Source organism: Sceloporus occidentalis, unplaced genomic scaffold (genome assembly GCF_023333645.1).
Source record: "Sceloporus occidentalis isolate IW3139 unplaced genomic scaffold, rSceOcc1.0.p SCAF_48, whole genome shotgun sequence".
NCBI lineage: Eukaryota > Metazoa > Chordata > Lepidosauria > Squamata > Phrynosomatidae > Sceloporus > Sceloporus occidentalis.
In genome coordinates, this window is record NW_028317028.1 from 7,532,211 (window position 1) to 7,549,520 (window position 17,310).

Genomic DNA, 17,310 nt, shown 5'->3' on the forward strand with positions numbered 1-17,310 from the left:
GAACAAACAAGAAAATAAGGTATGAGCTCCCACTATCTTATATTGATCTACATTGGTTTAATGTAGATCTATAAAATACAGTGTGATCTCATATCTGGTACTGTGGAAGCAGTGACGCAAAACTCCAGACTGCTAAATTTGATGCCTTGACCCTACTTCCTTATTTTCGACTATTATTATTATTTTTTATGTTGGCTGTATTCTGGGAGATTGCTGCAGGCAAGGTTATTAGTCAGGGATCCTTAAAGGGCAGATGGGTTTCGGTAACTGGATACGTATTTATAAGAATAATGAAATTGAAGATGCTTAACTAAAAAAAACTGTAGACTTTTATCACAGTCTTCAAATGTGATGTTAAAACAAACTTACTGCATCATATAATGTGCTGCAAACTTATCAGTAATGGAACCACAACATTTAATGCAATTGGAAAGACTGTCTTCTCTTCATTATGCCCTGCAGGGCGGACTGTATGCTTTATAGGAAAGACACTTTTAAAGAGAATGCAGAGCTTTACTTCTTGCTTTAGTACTTCTATACAATTCAATTCAACCCTTTTTTGTGTACATACAAACCTGTTTCGTGTTAAGTATATAATTACGTAAGATTCTCGGACCTCAAATGTCAATGATGGAATGAAATTGCACTTGTTATATGTAGTCTATTAAGAAAGAAAATGCTAGGTGGTTCTTCAGATTCCTCAACCTCTGGACTTAGAATAGTTATAGAAGCCATGAAATCTTGTGAGGCGGTTTGCACTGCCTATTGTTTTGTATCACAGATTTTCTGGCTAATGTAATGCTATGTCAGAATGCTATGTCAGAAGCTGATTTGCCCAGCCTCCACCTTTTAAAAAGTGTTTGGGTTGGAATGAATTAGCTTGATGTCTGGTTTCCCAAGCCTGTCTTGGTAGATGGGGACAGTCACATGTGTCAGTGTTGCGTGACTTCTGCCATAGCGAGTAAACAGCTGGCACCCTCCCAGGATACATCGGACTTATTCTATCTTGAAACCCTTCATTGTCAGTCAAGTTCCGTTCTGTAGCTGGGCTGCCAGGCAGATGTGATTTTTGTTTTTATAATAAATGCAGGTGCCTGTAACATCTTGAGTACTCCATTCCCTGAATCCTAAGTATCTTTCTTCTGAGAGTTGGGTTCATTTATATGTAAGCCATGTTTTCTTTCTGCTTGCAGAAGAGGCAGTTGGTCACTGTGCCACAAATTACCTTGTATTTAGGGATATGGGACAGAAGTGATTGATTTTAGACTTCCCAAACATTTAGATGCAAATGAAGGAACAATAGTGCTGTAGAAAACGACGGATATATCAGTAAATAATATTACCAGTAGATTCATTTCAGAATAAAACCATGCAATATAGGGTAAAGGAAAATGACTTAATTGGGTTATTGATATAAAAAATAGTCTTAATATCTCATCTATGTCCTAAAAGTCAGTCTTTTCCTCCTTTGTGTCTAAATATGATGAAATTGTAATTGTAATATTCTTTTTTCATATATTCATTTTAGGCTCCTGAGGTCATCATGTCTCAACATTATGATGCCAAGGCTGACCTGTGGAGCATTGGTACTATCATATACCAATGCCTGACTGGCAAGGCTCCATTCCAGGTAAACACCATAACAAAGCCAGTTTTTGGTTCAGGGAGTTTTTTTAATTAATTAATTTTTTTTCCTGAATATTATTGAGTGAAAATATGTGATGCTGGTAAAATTAAACCTGTTCTGTTTACTGCTAAGTTTTGCAAAAATAATCCTACATCCAATGTAGAGCTTGGTTTGTACCATTTTTTTGTTTATGTATATATATATGATAGATATGTATTTGTATTTATACCATTTTGACCATTATATTATACTAAAAAAAATATATTGGCTCACGTATTGGCTCTTGAATATATCTGTCCCTGCCTTGTTGTAGAATGCCTTGCAGTGGTTTTAAGTGTGACATTTTAATGGAGTTGATTCTTAGTTGGGTTGGGAGTCTCCCTGGATGGTCGGTTCTGTGGATCTCTGTGCTATGAAACAGCCTACTGTTCAGTGTAAGAGTCCACATAGTAGCACTTCAGTGTCGTGTTTACATGAGGAGTTGTGAATTGTGGGAGCTACAAAAGGAATTCGTCCATAAAGGCCAATGTCAAATATCACTAAAAGTTCAGCGTGCAAAACATGCCCCTGGCTAATCTGTGGAAATGTTATTCAGGGTGGATTTTAAAGTAATAATTGTCTGAATAGTACCAGCGCAGACCGCTTGGGGGATTTCCATGCTGTTGTCTGGGTGCTGTGCCGATGTGGAGAGGATTGTGGATGAATTGACACAACTTAAATGTTTAGAACTATATATGTGTGTGTGTGTATATATATATATATATATATATATATATATATATATATATACACACGCATACAGGGCCGGCCCGACAATGGAGCCGAGTGGGGCAACCGCTCCAGGCGGCACTTTGCCGCCCCAAGCCCTTTTTTTTTTTTTTTTTTTTTTTTTTTAAAGCGAAAGAGAGAAAGGGACGCCGAGTGGTTTTCGCTTACCAAGCTGTCAGTACCCGCTCGGCGCCCCTCTCTCTCTCCTCTGCGGCGAGTCTCCCTGTTCGGTCTTGGTGCCGGCTTGTAATGCTGAGTGCCGGAAGATTTCCGGCGCTCAGCATTACAAGCCGGCACCCAGCATTACAAGCCGGCACCGAGACCGAACAGGGAGACTCGCCGCAGGACTGCTGAAAGGTAAGTACAAGGGGGGGGGGGGTAAGGGTAGATAATAAGGAGGGAGGAAGGGTAGATAATGGGGAGGGGGCGGCGGCAGGGACGGAGGGAGAGGAAGGGTAGATAAGGGGGGGAGGCGGCATTTTAAAATTCGCCCCAGGCGGCATTTTGCCTTGGGCCGGCCCTGCACACACATATATATATATATATATATATATATATATATATATATTTACAGGGATAGTTTTCTACACCAAATTATACCATGCAAACATAGGCTTAGGTTGTGGCCTTGCTCACTGATGTTCACTTAGGTCTGATAAAAGCTTAATACCCAAGCCTAAATTAATGTTAAATTGCAAATATTACATGCATTACTAGTTTTCTCCATTTGAACCCTTGTATATCAAGTTCCTACTTGCTTGTAGACTGTAAATTGAGGTAAACCTCTGCCACCGGACTTGGGCCTATTTTGCAATTACACAGGTAGTCTTTCGTTTGCCTGCTGCTGTGCTTGAAATGTCATGGCTTATTTTTCATGGCACAACATAAATAAAATGTAATACTAAGTATAAGCATAATTACAGATAAAATGAATCTGCCTTTTTTTTTTTCTACTGTGCCATGCTTTTCATGGCATGGAGCACAAACACTCCATTTCCCTGGAAGCAGGGGGCTGCCTTCGGTTTGATTGCATCAGGGACATTTCACCTCATTCTGTTCTCAGAACTGATGCAGGGACTGTAATCGCTTGCCTGAGGGAGCTGAGTTTTCACATGTTTAGGCGCTAATAAAAAAGTCTGATGTAACCTTTACTGGTTGTTACTAAGCCTCCGCATGTAGAGGGTTGGGAGGTATTTAACAAAGATCAGTCCTGAAGTTTGGGAGTTGAATTGTTCTATGTGCATTTCTTGAATTCTTAAATTAGAGTGTTGTGAGACTAAACATGCAAGCCACGCTTTTCCTCTGCAACATGCTTGCTGGGGTATTAGAAAGAATGCGAAACCTTTAAATAGGCCCCCGATGCTTCCTGAACCATTGTTGGTTTTGTAAGTCTCTGAGACGCCTGTTGTAATAAACGCATTCAGGACACAATCTGCTTAACCAAGCAAAAATGATTCTCTATGTATCTAACTACCGCTCCCATGATCCTCAAGCAGCGGTATGTTGCCAACATCTGAAAAGCTACCTGTTTGAGTCCCTTCGCACATGCAGAGGTTAAGCATATTAGGGTGTTCTTTCTGTGCCGTATCAGACTTGGCCGTTGGTAAGTAGCCAAATTGGCCAATATATATAAAGATATTTATATATGTTACTTATAGACGGAACAGTAAGAAAATGTCCCATTATTATGGACGCAAAATGTACAAAGGCCAGACTGAGGAAGAAAAGTGAGCAGAAGACCCTGGCTGGATATGCATGCCTACACGGTTATCACTTACACGCTAATGCACGGGGTGTGACATGGCCTGTAGCTTACACAATATGACGTAAAAGCATGTTTTATGCTGTTTACGTGCTCATTATTGTGAAAAAAATTACATCAGAGGAGGAAAGACAGACAGAGGTGTTTGGGTCCAAAAGTGGGACTCTTGGCAAGGTATTCACCATTCTTGCTTTCTACAAACTAGCTAATAGGATGGTGTCCAGTAGTGTGATGATAAATTTATTTATTTTTTGGCACAAGGGACAACGTTGTTTTTCAGTACCAAATCTAGACCACTTTAATACTCCATTGTAAAAGTTGATCTTTTCAGTTGACATGTCTGCATTAACCTTAAAACATATGACAGATGGGGATATGCAAAGATTGGCCTGTAAAATGTAAAAAACCTCCTTGGCACTCAAGTGGGTTGTTGGAAAGCATGGTATGGGTTTATTTGTTACTGTTTAGGAGCTATAAGGACACTTTATGATGGGTAGCAGGTTGAAATGTGAGAGACAAGATGGTACAGGCTTTTTCTTGCTGTTTCTGTGATAACAGGGAGTTATATATAATCCCATAATGTGGATATGATTAATTCCAAAGCTTTATCTGTGCATTTTGAACAAAAGAGGGAGGCAGTCATTCCTTTTGTAGGTTTATACCAAATGCAATAATAATCATTCAGGGTCTAAATTGCATTTTGGTTCAATTATTAACTATTGTAATCTATATGACCATTCTCTGCTCGATGCAAAGCAGAAACAGATGTGTTTTAATGGAATACAGTGGAAATTAATGATTTTAATTACTTGCAAAGTGCACTAACCTCCCCTGGATGCATTTTGATTATTTAGTTAGGTTTCATTCACAATTCACTAGGCTTGGCTTTCAAACACAATTTAGAGTAGCAAAAAACAAAAAGATCTACCATTAAACATGGTGTACGTGCGTGACATTTTCAATAAATAAATTGGCATGTTAAAACAAAACACTAAATATTGCATTGTTTCTCTCTAGGCTGGGGGAAACAATTTTCTTTTGAACAGTTCACTTCCTGTTGTGTCTTGTAGAAGGCAGATGCCTGGATTAAGTGCAATGTAATGTGTAAAATGGAAACATTGCTTTTCTGGTGTGTTGCAGAAACTTAAAAACAGTATTTAAAAAGAAATGACAATGCTTTTTCATAATGTAACCTATTTATTTGTATACGGTTTAATGTGTAAAATCAAAACCAACAGATGGGTAGTAATTCAACATAACAGGGGGCAGTTTGCTATTTCTGTGATTAACACTAATCCTCACTCTTGGCGCTAATGGCCGATTGTAGGTGAGAGACTTCAAACGTGTTCTCCTCATCCTACGGATGATAGCTTGTCTGGTGTTTCTGATGCTAAATCCTATTCCTTAAGCTTAATGTTTACTGATCACCCTGTGGTTACAACTTGCTTCTCTTTCCAGGCCAGCAGTCCCCAAGATCTTCGTCTGTTCTATGAGAAAAACAAGAACCTCACACCAAAGTAATTCTCCTAGTGTTACTTCATTCTTTCCATTGCTCACTCGCTGTTTACACCTGTCAGTTCTATGAGAATGGCCAAGGCAGTGGACACAAAATATTTCATGCCTTCCTCGGCGGTCCTTAATTAACACATAGCTACAAGCACCAGGCTGAGACCGAAAAGGCCTCTAATTCCTTCAACAAATGGATAAAGGTTATTTGAGGAAATCATTTCAGTGCTGGGCAACCTCACAGAGGAGGGCAGAATGTAACCAGACTGTTTTCACACCAAGAGGGTGTAAGAGAAAAGCTAGAATTAGGATAAATAAGGCTAAATCACACATGCAGTCCTGAAAATAGCCTAGGATTTACTTTGTCCCAAAGTATTTTAAGTGTGTTGTAGAAGGGATCCAAAGTATGTTAACTCTTTATTGTACTTCCACTTACTGTCATTCTTAGACATCTTGTCACAGGGGTAGGCAGACAACGATTCCACCTCAAGTGGACTCTGACTCTTGTGATGTTAAGCCAGCTCATAAACTATCTGAATATCTGGAGGTTTCTTTATTCCCATCAAGACTTTTGCAGCTAACTATATGAATTTGAAACAGAAGCTGATATTGCCAGCATTTGCACTAGAGCAACATAAGCTTTCAAGACCTTAGAAGCAGATAGAAATATGTTGGTCCACTAAGAGTTTGCAAAACACATTCAAACCGAACAGTAGATATTAACGCAAACCCCACAGTCAGTGTGTTCAAGGCCTAGTGTGCTACTGAATGGATAATGGAACATATAAGGGTTTATTCACTAAAGTGGGAGGTAGGAGAGTTGCAAACTTCTCTTGATGAGATTGACAGGCACTTTTATAGTATTTATTAACTAAAATAGTGAAATTTTGCCTCGCCCATTGAACAGGACCAGGTGAGGGCCGGGGACACAGACGGGGGGGTTGGCAATTGATAATAGATTCCGTGAGTTGTAATCACAGCCCTGCTTTAGTGAATAAACTCCATATTAATATGCAGAAGCAACAAAGATTTACCTATATAGAAATACTTTTCATTTTACCTCACCTCTACTCCCCCAAGTATTCCTCGTAACTATTACACACTTGGTGTTGGAATAGGATACCCAAGGAAGCTGAACTGTTAAATTTGAAACCTGGCAAACATGCTCCCCTCTCCCTTTTCAGTCACACCGACTTCTCGAATCTTCTGCTCAGCATTTTTTTTCTGTACGGTGACTTCTCACTGTCCTATTTCTCACTCCGTTAGCTTCTGGCCTTATGGTTCTGCCTCGTTCCGTGTGATCTAACTCGATTATGTGCGATTTAACGTTTCAGCATCCCAAGAGAGACTTCATGTCATTTAAAGCAGCTACTTTTAGGACTTCTACAACGGAATCAGAAGGATCGTATGGATTTTGGTAAGACTTTTTTTTTTTTGTATAATATGCTTTGCAATTAGTTGATTGGCACAGAGGGTTACATGTTTAGTCCCTCCTAGTATCAAGTTATGTATGGGTTGGGGAGGTCTTACCCTCTAACTATACACAAAGCAATCCCATGCAGACTCCTTCATGTCTGTTACTTAACAATTATACAAAGAATCCTTTAGAAAATTGTATCCAAACAATAATTTTACATTAATCAACTGAAAAAAAGTCTGATGTTGTGGTTAATTCAGCTGTTAAGTAAACTGCTACAAGAAAGGGAATTTCAGATTTTTAATGTATTTTAGTTGGCCGCTGTTAGGGTTGTTTATGCATTTACTAAACATGAACTTTCGTGTTATAGTTAATGCTGGGACATATTTTCAGTCCTCTTACTTATTTAATTATGCATTTTACGTTGTTATCTTACCCCCCTATTGCAAGAAAAGCTCTCTGGGGTTGAGCCTTGGTAATGCTTCCGGTTTAGTAAATACTTCCGGTATTACTCCGCCGCACAGTGATTTTGAATACAAAGGAGCTTAGTTATGGAACATAATAATTGTTAAATCTACAGGTACAGTAATAACACAGGTCAGATCTTTCAAACTGGTGAATTGATGTACTACAAATACATCTCTTATGGATGATAACTTTTCCTGAATAAATAATTTCCAATTATGATTGCATTATAGATAAGATCCATTTGAAAGCTCTTTTTATGTCATGGAGGGAACAAATCCATGACAGATTTTCCTAAATTGTTTCACATCTTGTGTTGCTATGAAAAGAGAGCTTAATAGTGTTAAGAAAAGTAAGGTTACATCATGGTTTTAATTATTTCATCTTTAATGGGTTATCTGTATAGAAGCAGCAGGCTTTTCTTACATAGCGATTTATATTGCTGTTTACTTTTCTAATTCTCCTTTTTGTTACGTACAATAGGGCTTTATCTCTTCCACCAAAAACTGATTTTTTTAAATTAATTTTAATTAAGAACAGTTGTTTATTGTGCTCTTTATGTGGTTATTTTTGCTTCATTTGCAAAACGTTTTTAGTAGCTGAAGATTTATATATATATTTCTTTTTTTTTCCCATCTAACAGAAGAGTTTTTTCACCATCCATATTTGGATGCAGGCTCCTCCATGAAGAAATGTAAGTATTACCATAAAACATTGATGACTCTGCAACAGAGGGAAGGGGGTTACACTACACTGTTCTTTTATAGGGGTTAACACATTGCAGGTATCCAAATGTTGCTAGAGACAGAGAAGGGCTGGGGGCCAGAAGAATATATGTCAACCTACAATGCTGGCTTTCAGAGAATGGCTGGCACCACAGTGCGAACAGCCTTGCTTTTACCGGCTGTGTTCCCACCTCCACCGCTGGGCGGGTTCAAGTCGAACTGGCCCTTTTTGGAAGAATTTTGTATCAGTCTGGGAGGCAGTTGCTTCTGGCTTTGTAATGTTCTTGGGTTTTATATATATATATATATATATATATAAATGTAGATATATATAAATGTACATAATGCTCATTCTCATGCTGCTTTCCTCCTACCCTGACAATTTAATTCTATTTTCCAATATATTTTGTAGCTTTAAAGTGGTTTTTATGTATAAAAGTAATTCTAGTGTAAGCCTTTGAGTGGTCTCTTTTCCACAGCAACCATTGAGATGTTACTGTTCATTGGACCATTCAGACCAATTTTAACAGTTTGTAACCAACTATTTTTTGTACATAACTCCCAGTGAAATCTTTGTTCAAATCCTTTTTTGATGATGATGGGTTGGAAAATCTGTTACCCATGTCACTTGGAGAAACAAAGTTGTTAAACCTTTCATAAAACATGATGCTGGTGCCCTTTTCAATCCCTTGTGTTCACTTTGGATTTGTTTCTGTTTAGCTGCTCCAGTGGCAATGCCCTCTTACCCCAGCTCAGGTTCTGGAAGCTCTTGCAGCAGCTCTTCCACATCACACTTGGCATCACCCCCAGTAAGTAAATATACCTGTCATAGACTGAAGGGGGGTTAGACCAGTGTTTTGAATATATCTAACATAATAGTTCAATGAAAGGTATGTTAAAGTTTTATTGCACAGTCTATTCCAAATTCCTTTGTTATGTTGAGTAAATACATTTTATACATGGCAGGTTCATTTTCGAGGATAATGTGTTTTCTTGGCAAAAATATGAGTTTATATATATATATATATATATATATATATATATATATATATATATATATATATATATATATATATATATTCCATTCTCTATCATAGTCAACACTAAAAGTTTTTTCTGTCCCTTAGCAATCCCTGGGAGAAATGCAGCAGCTACAGGAGAAAGCATTGGTCTCTCCCACCCCTGATTCTCCAGGATATCTCCAAGGTTCTAAAGAGTCAGTGGGAAGCAGCAGCAAGAACTCTTCATGTGACACAGACGATTTTGTCATGGTTCCAGCACAGTTCCCAAGTTCTCAAGGTTTGTTCCAGATCAGTGTCTCTAACTCTGTGGTACAATTAAGGAAACCTGACGCATCAATAAACTTTCACATGAGAGCAAGGGAGCAGGTCGCTGCTAACAATGATTTAGCTTTGGTACAAGAGACTGCAGCTAAATCCTGGATTTGAAAGTGACTGTGAAAAACAAGTCTATGCTTGCTTACTGTTGAGCTTGCTCATAAAGGACATAGAATCAAATGTACTGAATCCGTTAAAATGAGCGCGAGATAGGCATTAAACCATTGATATGATCGGATCTGACATTTTGCAGTAGTCAGGGGAAAAATTAAAGCTACTACTGTAATAGCAGCCAAAATACTTAAACAATGAATTTGGGGCTTTTTTTTAAATTCTGCATTAGAAGGGTAAAAAGCAATTCAGTTCTTGTAACCACAGTTTTTTTTAATTTATGTTGTAGCTTTAACGATTAGCAGCAAAAATGTTTTATTATGTGGTGATAAAAGCACCATATTAAAAACCTTACGGCTGTAGACAAAGGTGCAACAGACTGAAAATAATTAAATTGGCCTAGGCTTTGGAAAGCTATGAAAAATAAAGTTCAGGGAGGATTTAAAAAAAAAATCATTTCATGAGCACTAACTTTCTGTGATGGAGCATTATAAAGTTTATTCAAGTGAACGTGATTGAAAACACCAGCAAGGGACGGCAATAATCTTAAGCCATGAACGCATCTATAGAAGTATAAATGTTTCAATTCCAGTAAATGCTTTTGGATTGTATAAGATACCATAACAGTTCCAGTTCGTTGCACATTGCATTTTTGGGGGGTAGTTTAATCATACATTTATCTTTTAAAAGCTTCTCTGTGTTCAAATAACCCAGTATCAATTTAGTTGCTTACTAGTGCTGGTAAATGGAATTCACGGTGTTCATGCAATGGACAAGTGCCATTCATTTTAGGGACGTTCTACTATAAACCACTGGCGAATGCTTTCAGAGCCATTCCTTTGTCCTGCTCCCTTTCATGTCAAAACCGGATTTTACGCCTGGTCTAAACCTGGTCTATGACGTATTTAGTAGCAAATCATTTAATGTAATGTTCTCAGATGAATAGTGATATTGTAGTGTTCTGCAGCCCTCAAAGTCACAACGATGTAAATAGAATCTACAGGAAATGTTAATGAATCGAGTTGTGCAAATTACATTAATGTATAAATACCTCACTTGGTTCCATAAATAACCAGTCACAAAGTCACGTAAAAAGCCTTGGTAAAGCAGTGCCAGCAGGGCCGGCCCTACAATGGAGCCGACTGGGGCAATTGCCCCAGGCGGCACTTCAGAAGGGGCGGCACTTTGCGTTTTTTTTTTGTTTTTTTTGAAGCGGAGGAGAGAGAGAGGGGCACCGAGTGGTTTTCGCTTACCCGCTCGGCGCCCCTCTCTCTCTCCTCTGCGGCGAGTTTCCCTGTTCGGTCTTGGTGCCGGCTTGTAATGCAGAGCGCCGGAAGTGACGTGAATTTCCGGCGCTCAGCATTACAAGCCGGCACCGTGGCAGCACAGGGAGACTCGCCGCAGGACTGTTTAAGGGTAAGTACCGGTGGGGGGTAGATAATGCCGCCCCCCCCCCCGGCGTCGGCGGGGGGCGGCATTTTAAACTTCGCCCCAGGCGGCGTTAAGTCTTCGGACCGGCCCTGAGTGCCAGTAACCATACTGCCTAAAACAGAAGTGGCCTATTTGGCCATTCTAAATGTTTAGAGGCTTTGATTTTTATACTTCCGCCCCTTTCACATAAGTTTTATATCTTTTTGGCTTTATTTAAAAAATGCTGCTGCAAAATAAAGCAATAACAAAAATAAATTATACATTCATGGAGTGGTTTAAACAAACTAATTCATTTAAATACAGTATTGAAATGCCATCTGTCTCCTATTTCAAACTTCTTTCTCGCAGCTGTTGGCCACTCTATAGTTGTGCCATTTTGTCATCTGAAATGAATTCATAAAAAGCAAGTCCAAATGATACAGAATAAAACATACAGACTAATGGGACAACTGTGGTTCTTTTGTTGGTCACCCCATTTAACTCTGACGTTCTGCTTCATTGTGTGCTACCAGCTAATTACCCCAATACAGACTAAACACAATAATTAAAGTCTGGTCTGCGTCCCGGGCAATTTATGCAAAGAAACGTGTATTTGTTCTTTCCTTTTAAACCGCGTAAGTCCTACAAGCTTTGTTGCCAGGTAACTTTTTCTTGGAATTAAAACTGTCTCAGAGATGGCTAGAAGTTTTGGAAGCATTCCAAGTGTTTTTTAAGGGATTTAAACAGAATACAGGAGAGTTAATAGCTGTTACATGAACTTCCGGAAGGGAATATTGCTTTTGTATGTTGGGTTCTGTCTCTGGCTTTAGTCAAAATGAATTGCGAGACCGATAAACTTTGTACAGTGGAGCCCAACTTTGGAGAATAAATGAACATCCTTTCATGTGATACCCAACAAAAAGTTCCAAATGAGTTATTCATCAGTAATGTAAAATCATAGAGACGTCAGAACCATTGGTTACGATTAATCTTATTGGTTTTCCAGGTGATATTGCAGAGGGAGCTACAGGCAAGCCTATCCAGGATACGTTAATGTACAGTGGGTAAGATGAACACGTTATTGCATTTTTGTTGGGGATGTGATCTTGCAAGGCTGCTCTTTCCATGGGCAAAAAGCACGGTCCTCTAGGGTATTATGTACAGGACATCAGTCTCTTGTAGAAAGGTGTAGCTTTATTTGAATTGTGCACAGGTTCCAAACAACAATCAGATCCTTCATGAGCCAAGCAAGACAGAAAAGAAAATCTACAAAGAAAAACTTAGCTCAATTTGAGCATTTGCTAAACTTAAGTAATGTCCAGCGTAATAATTCCAGGGTAGTAAACAAAACCAGCAAAATAAAGATAGGTTTCACCAACCTTTTAGAACAATCTCTCCCAGGAGGTCGGATTTCATTCTCGCCTAGAACCCTTGTAGCCTGGGATTTTAAGAAACTCACAGCAGCTAATTGGAGCAGATGAGAGGGTAGAGGCTATGGAGAATTTTGGTTGCTAAATATCCTCCCACTACAACTCTCCCATTTTTTTCACAGGGACCATGATGAGAACACTCACCATTTTTTTATTAGTAGTATCAGATTTTTTTTGACAGCTCTACTTTTCACATTGTACCAAACACCTTGACTTATTATACTGCCTTGTGGTAAGAATGGCTCAGTGTTACTTGCTAAGTCAGACACCCTAACTAAAAATGTGCTTGGACGGAAGGATGCGAGATCCTTTGGGTGCAGTGATGTATTACATTAGAACTATGAAGCAGGAATACACTTAGCCTGTAGAATACTGCTCATGGTTAGAATTAGTCTAGAATTAGTCTGTACTGTTAATTGATTCGATCACTTGATTCGATCACTTTAAATGTCTTTATTTTGTTCATGGGAATAGTGCTATTTCTGTATTTTAAAAAAATGTAAATATAAGTATGGATTTATTTGATTTGTCCAAAGTGAAACTTAAATTCTTGCCGTTCACCCCTGTTTTTTTAACAGCTCTTTGCTGACATCCACTGGCCTGGACAGTCGAGCTCGAACCCCTTCCCCGACGCTTCCATACAGCTCCTCCCCCAGTCCATCCAGGTAAGGGACCCACTGTGGCACAGGTCAACAGCCTTGTCATGTTACTTTGTAAGTTTGGACCTACCACTTGCATATTGGTAGACAGAATAGAAAGAATCACCAACTGGTGAATTATATTTTAGTTTGTCATGGACAAACTAAGTGAGCAAAGGATCCATATATGTGTAACCCTTTGCTGTTTGGAGGATACATTTGATTTCAAATATCTGCAAGCTATGTATTTATTTTTTATTGTCTTTTTTCCCCCCCCTCCACTATAGACCATCCCAGACATCTAGCAGCAGATATGGTCAGTCAGTTCCCATTCCTGTCCCAACTCAGGTCCACAATTATCGGCGAATTGAGCAGAACCTGCAGTCACCCAATCAGTACACACCACCCAGGTGAGTCTCATTCATACTGACCCATCCAACCCAATTCCATTCATGTCTTGTAAAAAAATGACATTTCTATGCACATGCAGTATTGGACAGTGGGCAGGCGACGTTGTGGAGCAACAAAACAAAGCAAGAATTCAGCGCATGCCCAGTGAATACCATAAAAAAAAACTAAAGGCATAAATATTGGGGATTCCCAATATTTTATGCCTTAGGTGTTTTTAGGTTGTGCACTTCTCAATTTTTGTGTATTTTCTGATGCTGTGGAGCAAGCCTGGGCATAGTTGGTTTATTTCTATTAATGGCTTGCGCCCATAATGCTTGGTTAGGAGGATAGAGTGTAGTAGTGTTTAGGTAAGAATAGATTTATGGTTTGCTTCTGTGTTACACATTTTCATCATGCATCTTTGCTGTAACAGAACAATGCATTGTTTTGGTTTCTTTTAGGTCTGGTGTTGTTCGGAAATCGAGTAGTAGCAGTCCCCTCAATTTCATGAGAGCAGGCACATCTCCTCCATTCCCATTAGAGACCGCCTCTGCACCCACAACAAGGAGGCTTTCATTTGGCGGGGCTAAGCCATACACCCCCTCTCCTCAAGGTAAGGAACTTTTTGAAAGCATAACTCTGTTGACATAGTCATAGTAATTTTGTGAGTATGTATTATCAGTTTGTACCTTACCTCTCTGAAGAGTATTCCTAGAGAAAAAGAATGTAGTTTCCAAGATCGTCAATAGTGCCGCTTCATTATGTGCTCATTTATTAAGTTTTACTGTTGCCTAGCAGACACCCGGTATGATACCGCTAACCCAATTACCTTGTGTCTTAAAGTTGGAACTATCCCTGAGCAGCCTGGACGGAATGTGAGTTCAAGCCCAACGGGGCCAGAGCATCGAAACAGAAGCCCTGTGTATGGTACGTACACAAGCAAAGTAGCCCTGGTTTTACTTGACATAGCTTGTTATATGGTACCCATTAGTGCACTATAACCATTACTGAGAGAGTAATTTTCCCTCCCGCACATCTGCTCTTACACAGTCTTACAAATGAAGGTAGACCGTTTAATCTAATCAATGTTTTATGGAATTTAACTTTGACCAATGTACTGAAGAATCATTGCTAATTACCATATGGTACATAGCTGTGCTATAAGACATTTTAACATTTTAGTAAAGTTGGGAATCAATGGAGATGGAGAATTTTTTTTTTTATTTTTTTTTTGAAAAATATAATGTTTAAACGAGTCACATTAGTTGAAATTCTTGATTTCTTCCTGTTGTGTGCTCGTAGGAATTCCAGTCCCTGCACAGAGTTCTCGTGGGATGGGATCACGTCTCCACAGTGCACCTAATCTCTCAGATGTACAGCCATGCAAGCAGAAAATCCAAAAGCAGTACTCCGATCCTGTAATGCCCCAGGATGTTCATTCTCAACCCAGTCAATTTCAGCAACTCCACAACCTGCAGTCGAACCGTCCTCTCAGGTCCTCCCCCAAACTTTCCGAGTTTATGCAAAGAAGCCCACTACCTACTATACTGGGATCACCCACTAAGGTATTTGAACGCTTACATGCCAAACCCACAGTAAATCTACTGATGTTAGGCACAGAGTTCGGTAGAAATGAGGTTGCTTTGGATATTTTACAGCTGTCTTCCAAAACTGTGTGCTAGTTTATAGGAACCCGACTTTATTATGGTCCCTGAAGACCAGGGCAGTCTTGATATAAGTTTCTCTCCTTTCTCCTCAGAGCATAACCCCGTTTGAGTTTCCAAGAGGTTCCAGTTCCCAGAACTTGCTGACTCTCCTAACCCACCAGGGAGTAATGGTTCCTCCTACCCGTAATAGGACGCTCCCTGACCTGAAAAACATTGGTCATTTCACCTGCCAACAAGCTGGCTTAGGGCTGCTTCCTGTGGAGGAAATCAAAGGGCCGTTTGGCAGGTAATAATTTATATAATATTACTATTCACTATTTTGCTGAAACTCTTCCCATATATCCTTTGCACTTTCACAAAATAAAAAACACACAAAATAAACAACACACAATTTCATTAGTACTTGGGCAATGGGGAGATAATTGCACCGTTACAATAGCTATGGGGGATGATTCATTATCATGCTCTGAACTTGATATTTCTTGCAGATCTCTTAGCACTGGCAGACTCACAGACCTCTTACTAAAAGCCGCGTTCGGGACACAGGCACCTGAAATTGGCAGCAATGACAGCCTCAATACAGAGAAACCTATGGAAATAGCAGGTGAGCAGCTACTGTTAACATAATATGAACAAGTATGTTTGCATATTATTATATGTAATCAACTATGGAATTGCAAAACTTTGTTTAGCGTGGAAAATGCAAAAACTCAACAGCCGTGGGCTCCCTATTTGTAAGGTGCTAATATGTTGTGCTATAAATAGAGGAGACATCTGGAACAACAGAAGTGTCTCTAAAATACAAAATAAACCTTGCAATTTAAATCTATATTTGTATGATTAGAGATTTAAATAAATTGGATTAGAAAGTAACAAAGTATGAAAAAAGATCAAAATAAATTCTTACTAATGAAAAACTAATTAGGAATAAAAAAAAATAGATTTTGTGTTTAATAAAATTGAATGATTAAGTACAATTAATAAATAAAAGCTAGTAAAACAGGTGTGACTGTTGAATAAAACTAATCAGCTATGACAGTGGTTTAATTATATGTCTGTAGTTTGCAGTAGAGCCATGAGGTTTAGAAGACTTCATTGGAACTATTATCACATGGAATTACTTCTAGAATAAAGGCAGCATTTGTGTTTGTTTGGTTTGTTCCATGTTTAAAGGGGAAATCCTATGGAAAATATATATGCGTGCACCTAGGAAAATCTAGGCAAGCATTGACAAAATTCTGGTTTTATCCCATCCCCCCCCCCCCACTTTGCTTATCTGCAGAACTGAATGCTGTCAGTGATGTGATATTGTGGGTGACTTTCCCTGATCAAACACCACACTGAGCTAACGCTTTATGGCAACGCTAATTAAGTCTTTTCCTCCATAGACTTAAATTACAGTATCTAGCTGGATGATTGAGTCATTATATTGTTTACCACGGGCAGAGGCGTATCTACCGAAAATAGCGCCTATGGCAAGCACTGAAATTGCGCCCCTGTCCAAATATCTAAAACCCATTTATTAGCCCCTTCTTCCCATATATATATAAATATTAGTCCCTGCTGCCGATATAAATATATATATATATATATATATATATCATTAGACCCTGCTGCCGATAGCAGGTATAGATCAACACACAAACCCAGATCAATTGAAATTCACTTGTGATCTCAGCACTGAAGGTATATATCAAATAAACAGAATCAGACATACAAATCCTATATTTGCAGGTATACAATAATAATATATGAAACGTAGCATCGCAGGTATAGATCAAATAAATACATGGAAACAGCATTGCAGGTATTAATCAACTGAATAAGACATATTAACCCTGTATTTGCAGGTATACATAAATATATGGATCTACAGAATAACACAAAAACCCAGCTTTGCAGGTATAGATCAATTGGAATTCACATAAAAACACGGCATTAAAAGGTATATTTAAAACCCCCTAAATTACAGACATAGATCACAGGTTGCACACCCCAAAGCCAGCCCTGGCATCCACACTGCCCACATAGAACCTGACCAGCACCCAAATTACACA

At 38.9% G+C, this 17,310-nt stretch overlaps 1 protein-coding gene across 1 annotated transcript in view; it reads left to right on the plus strand.

Moving 5' to 3' along the window:
- The window catches only part of LOC149289169 (serine/threonine-protein kinase ULK1-like), a 44,055-nt gene that overhangs the window by 19,773 nt on the left and 6,972 nt on the right, over positions 1-17,310 (plus strand). The window contains exons 8-22 of the mRNA XM_089491052.1: positions 1,529-1,630; positions 5,616-5,674; positions 6,998-7,080; positions 8,189-8,239; positions 8,991-9,079; positions 9,398-9,560; positions 12,135-12,192; positions 12,530-12,532; positions 13,137-13,223; positions 13,484-13,606; positions 14,048-14,199; positions 14,430-14,513; positions 14,889-15,151; positions 15,346-15,530; positions 15,742-15,857. Coding sequence (XP_089347178.1) covers positions 1,529-1,630; positions 5,616-5,674; positions 6,998-7,080; positions 8,189-8,239; positions 8,991-9,079; positions 9,398-9,560; positions 12,135-12,192; positions 12,530-12,532; positions 13,137-13,223; positions 13,484-13,606; positions 14,048-14,199; positions 14,430-14,513; positions 14,889-15,151; positions 15,346-15,530; positions 15,742-15,857 — 1,618 coding nt within the window. The remainder of the gene's footprint in view (positions 1-1,528; positions 1,631-5,615; positions 5,675-6,997; positions 7,081-8,188; positions 8,240-8,990; positions 9,080-9,397; positions 9,561-12,134; positions 12,193-12,529; positions 12,533-13,136; positions 13,224-13,483; positions 13,607-14,047; positions 14,200-14,429; positions 14,514-14,888; positions 15,152-15,345; positions 15,531-15,741; positions 15,858-17,310) is intronic.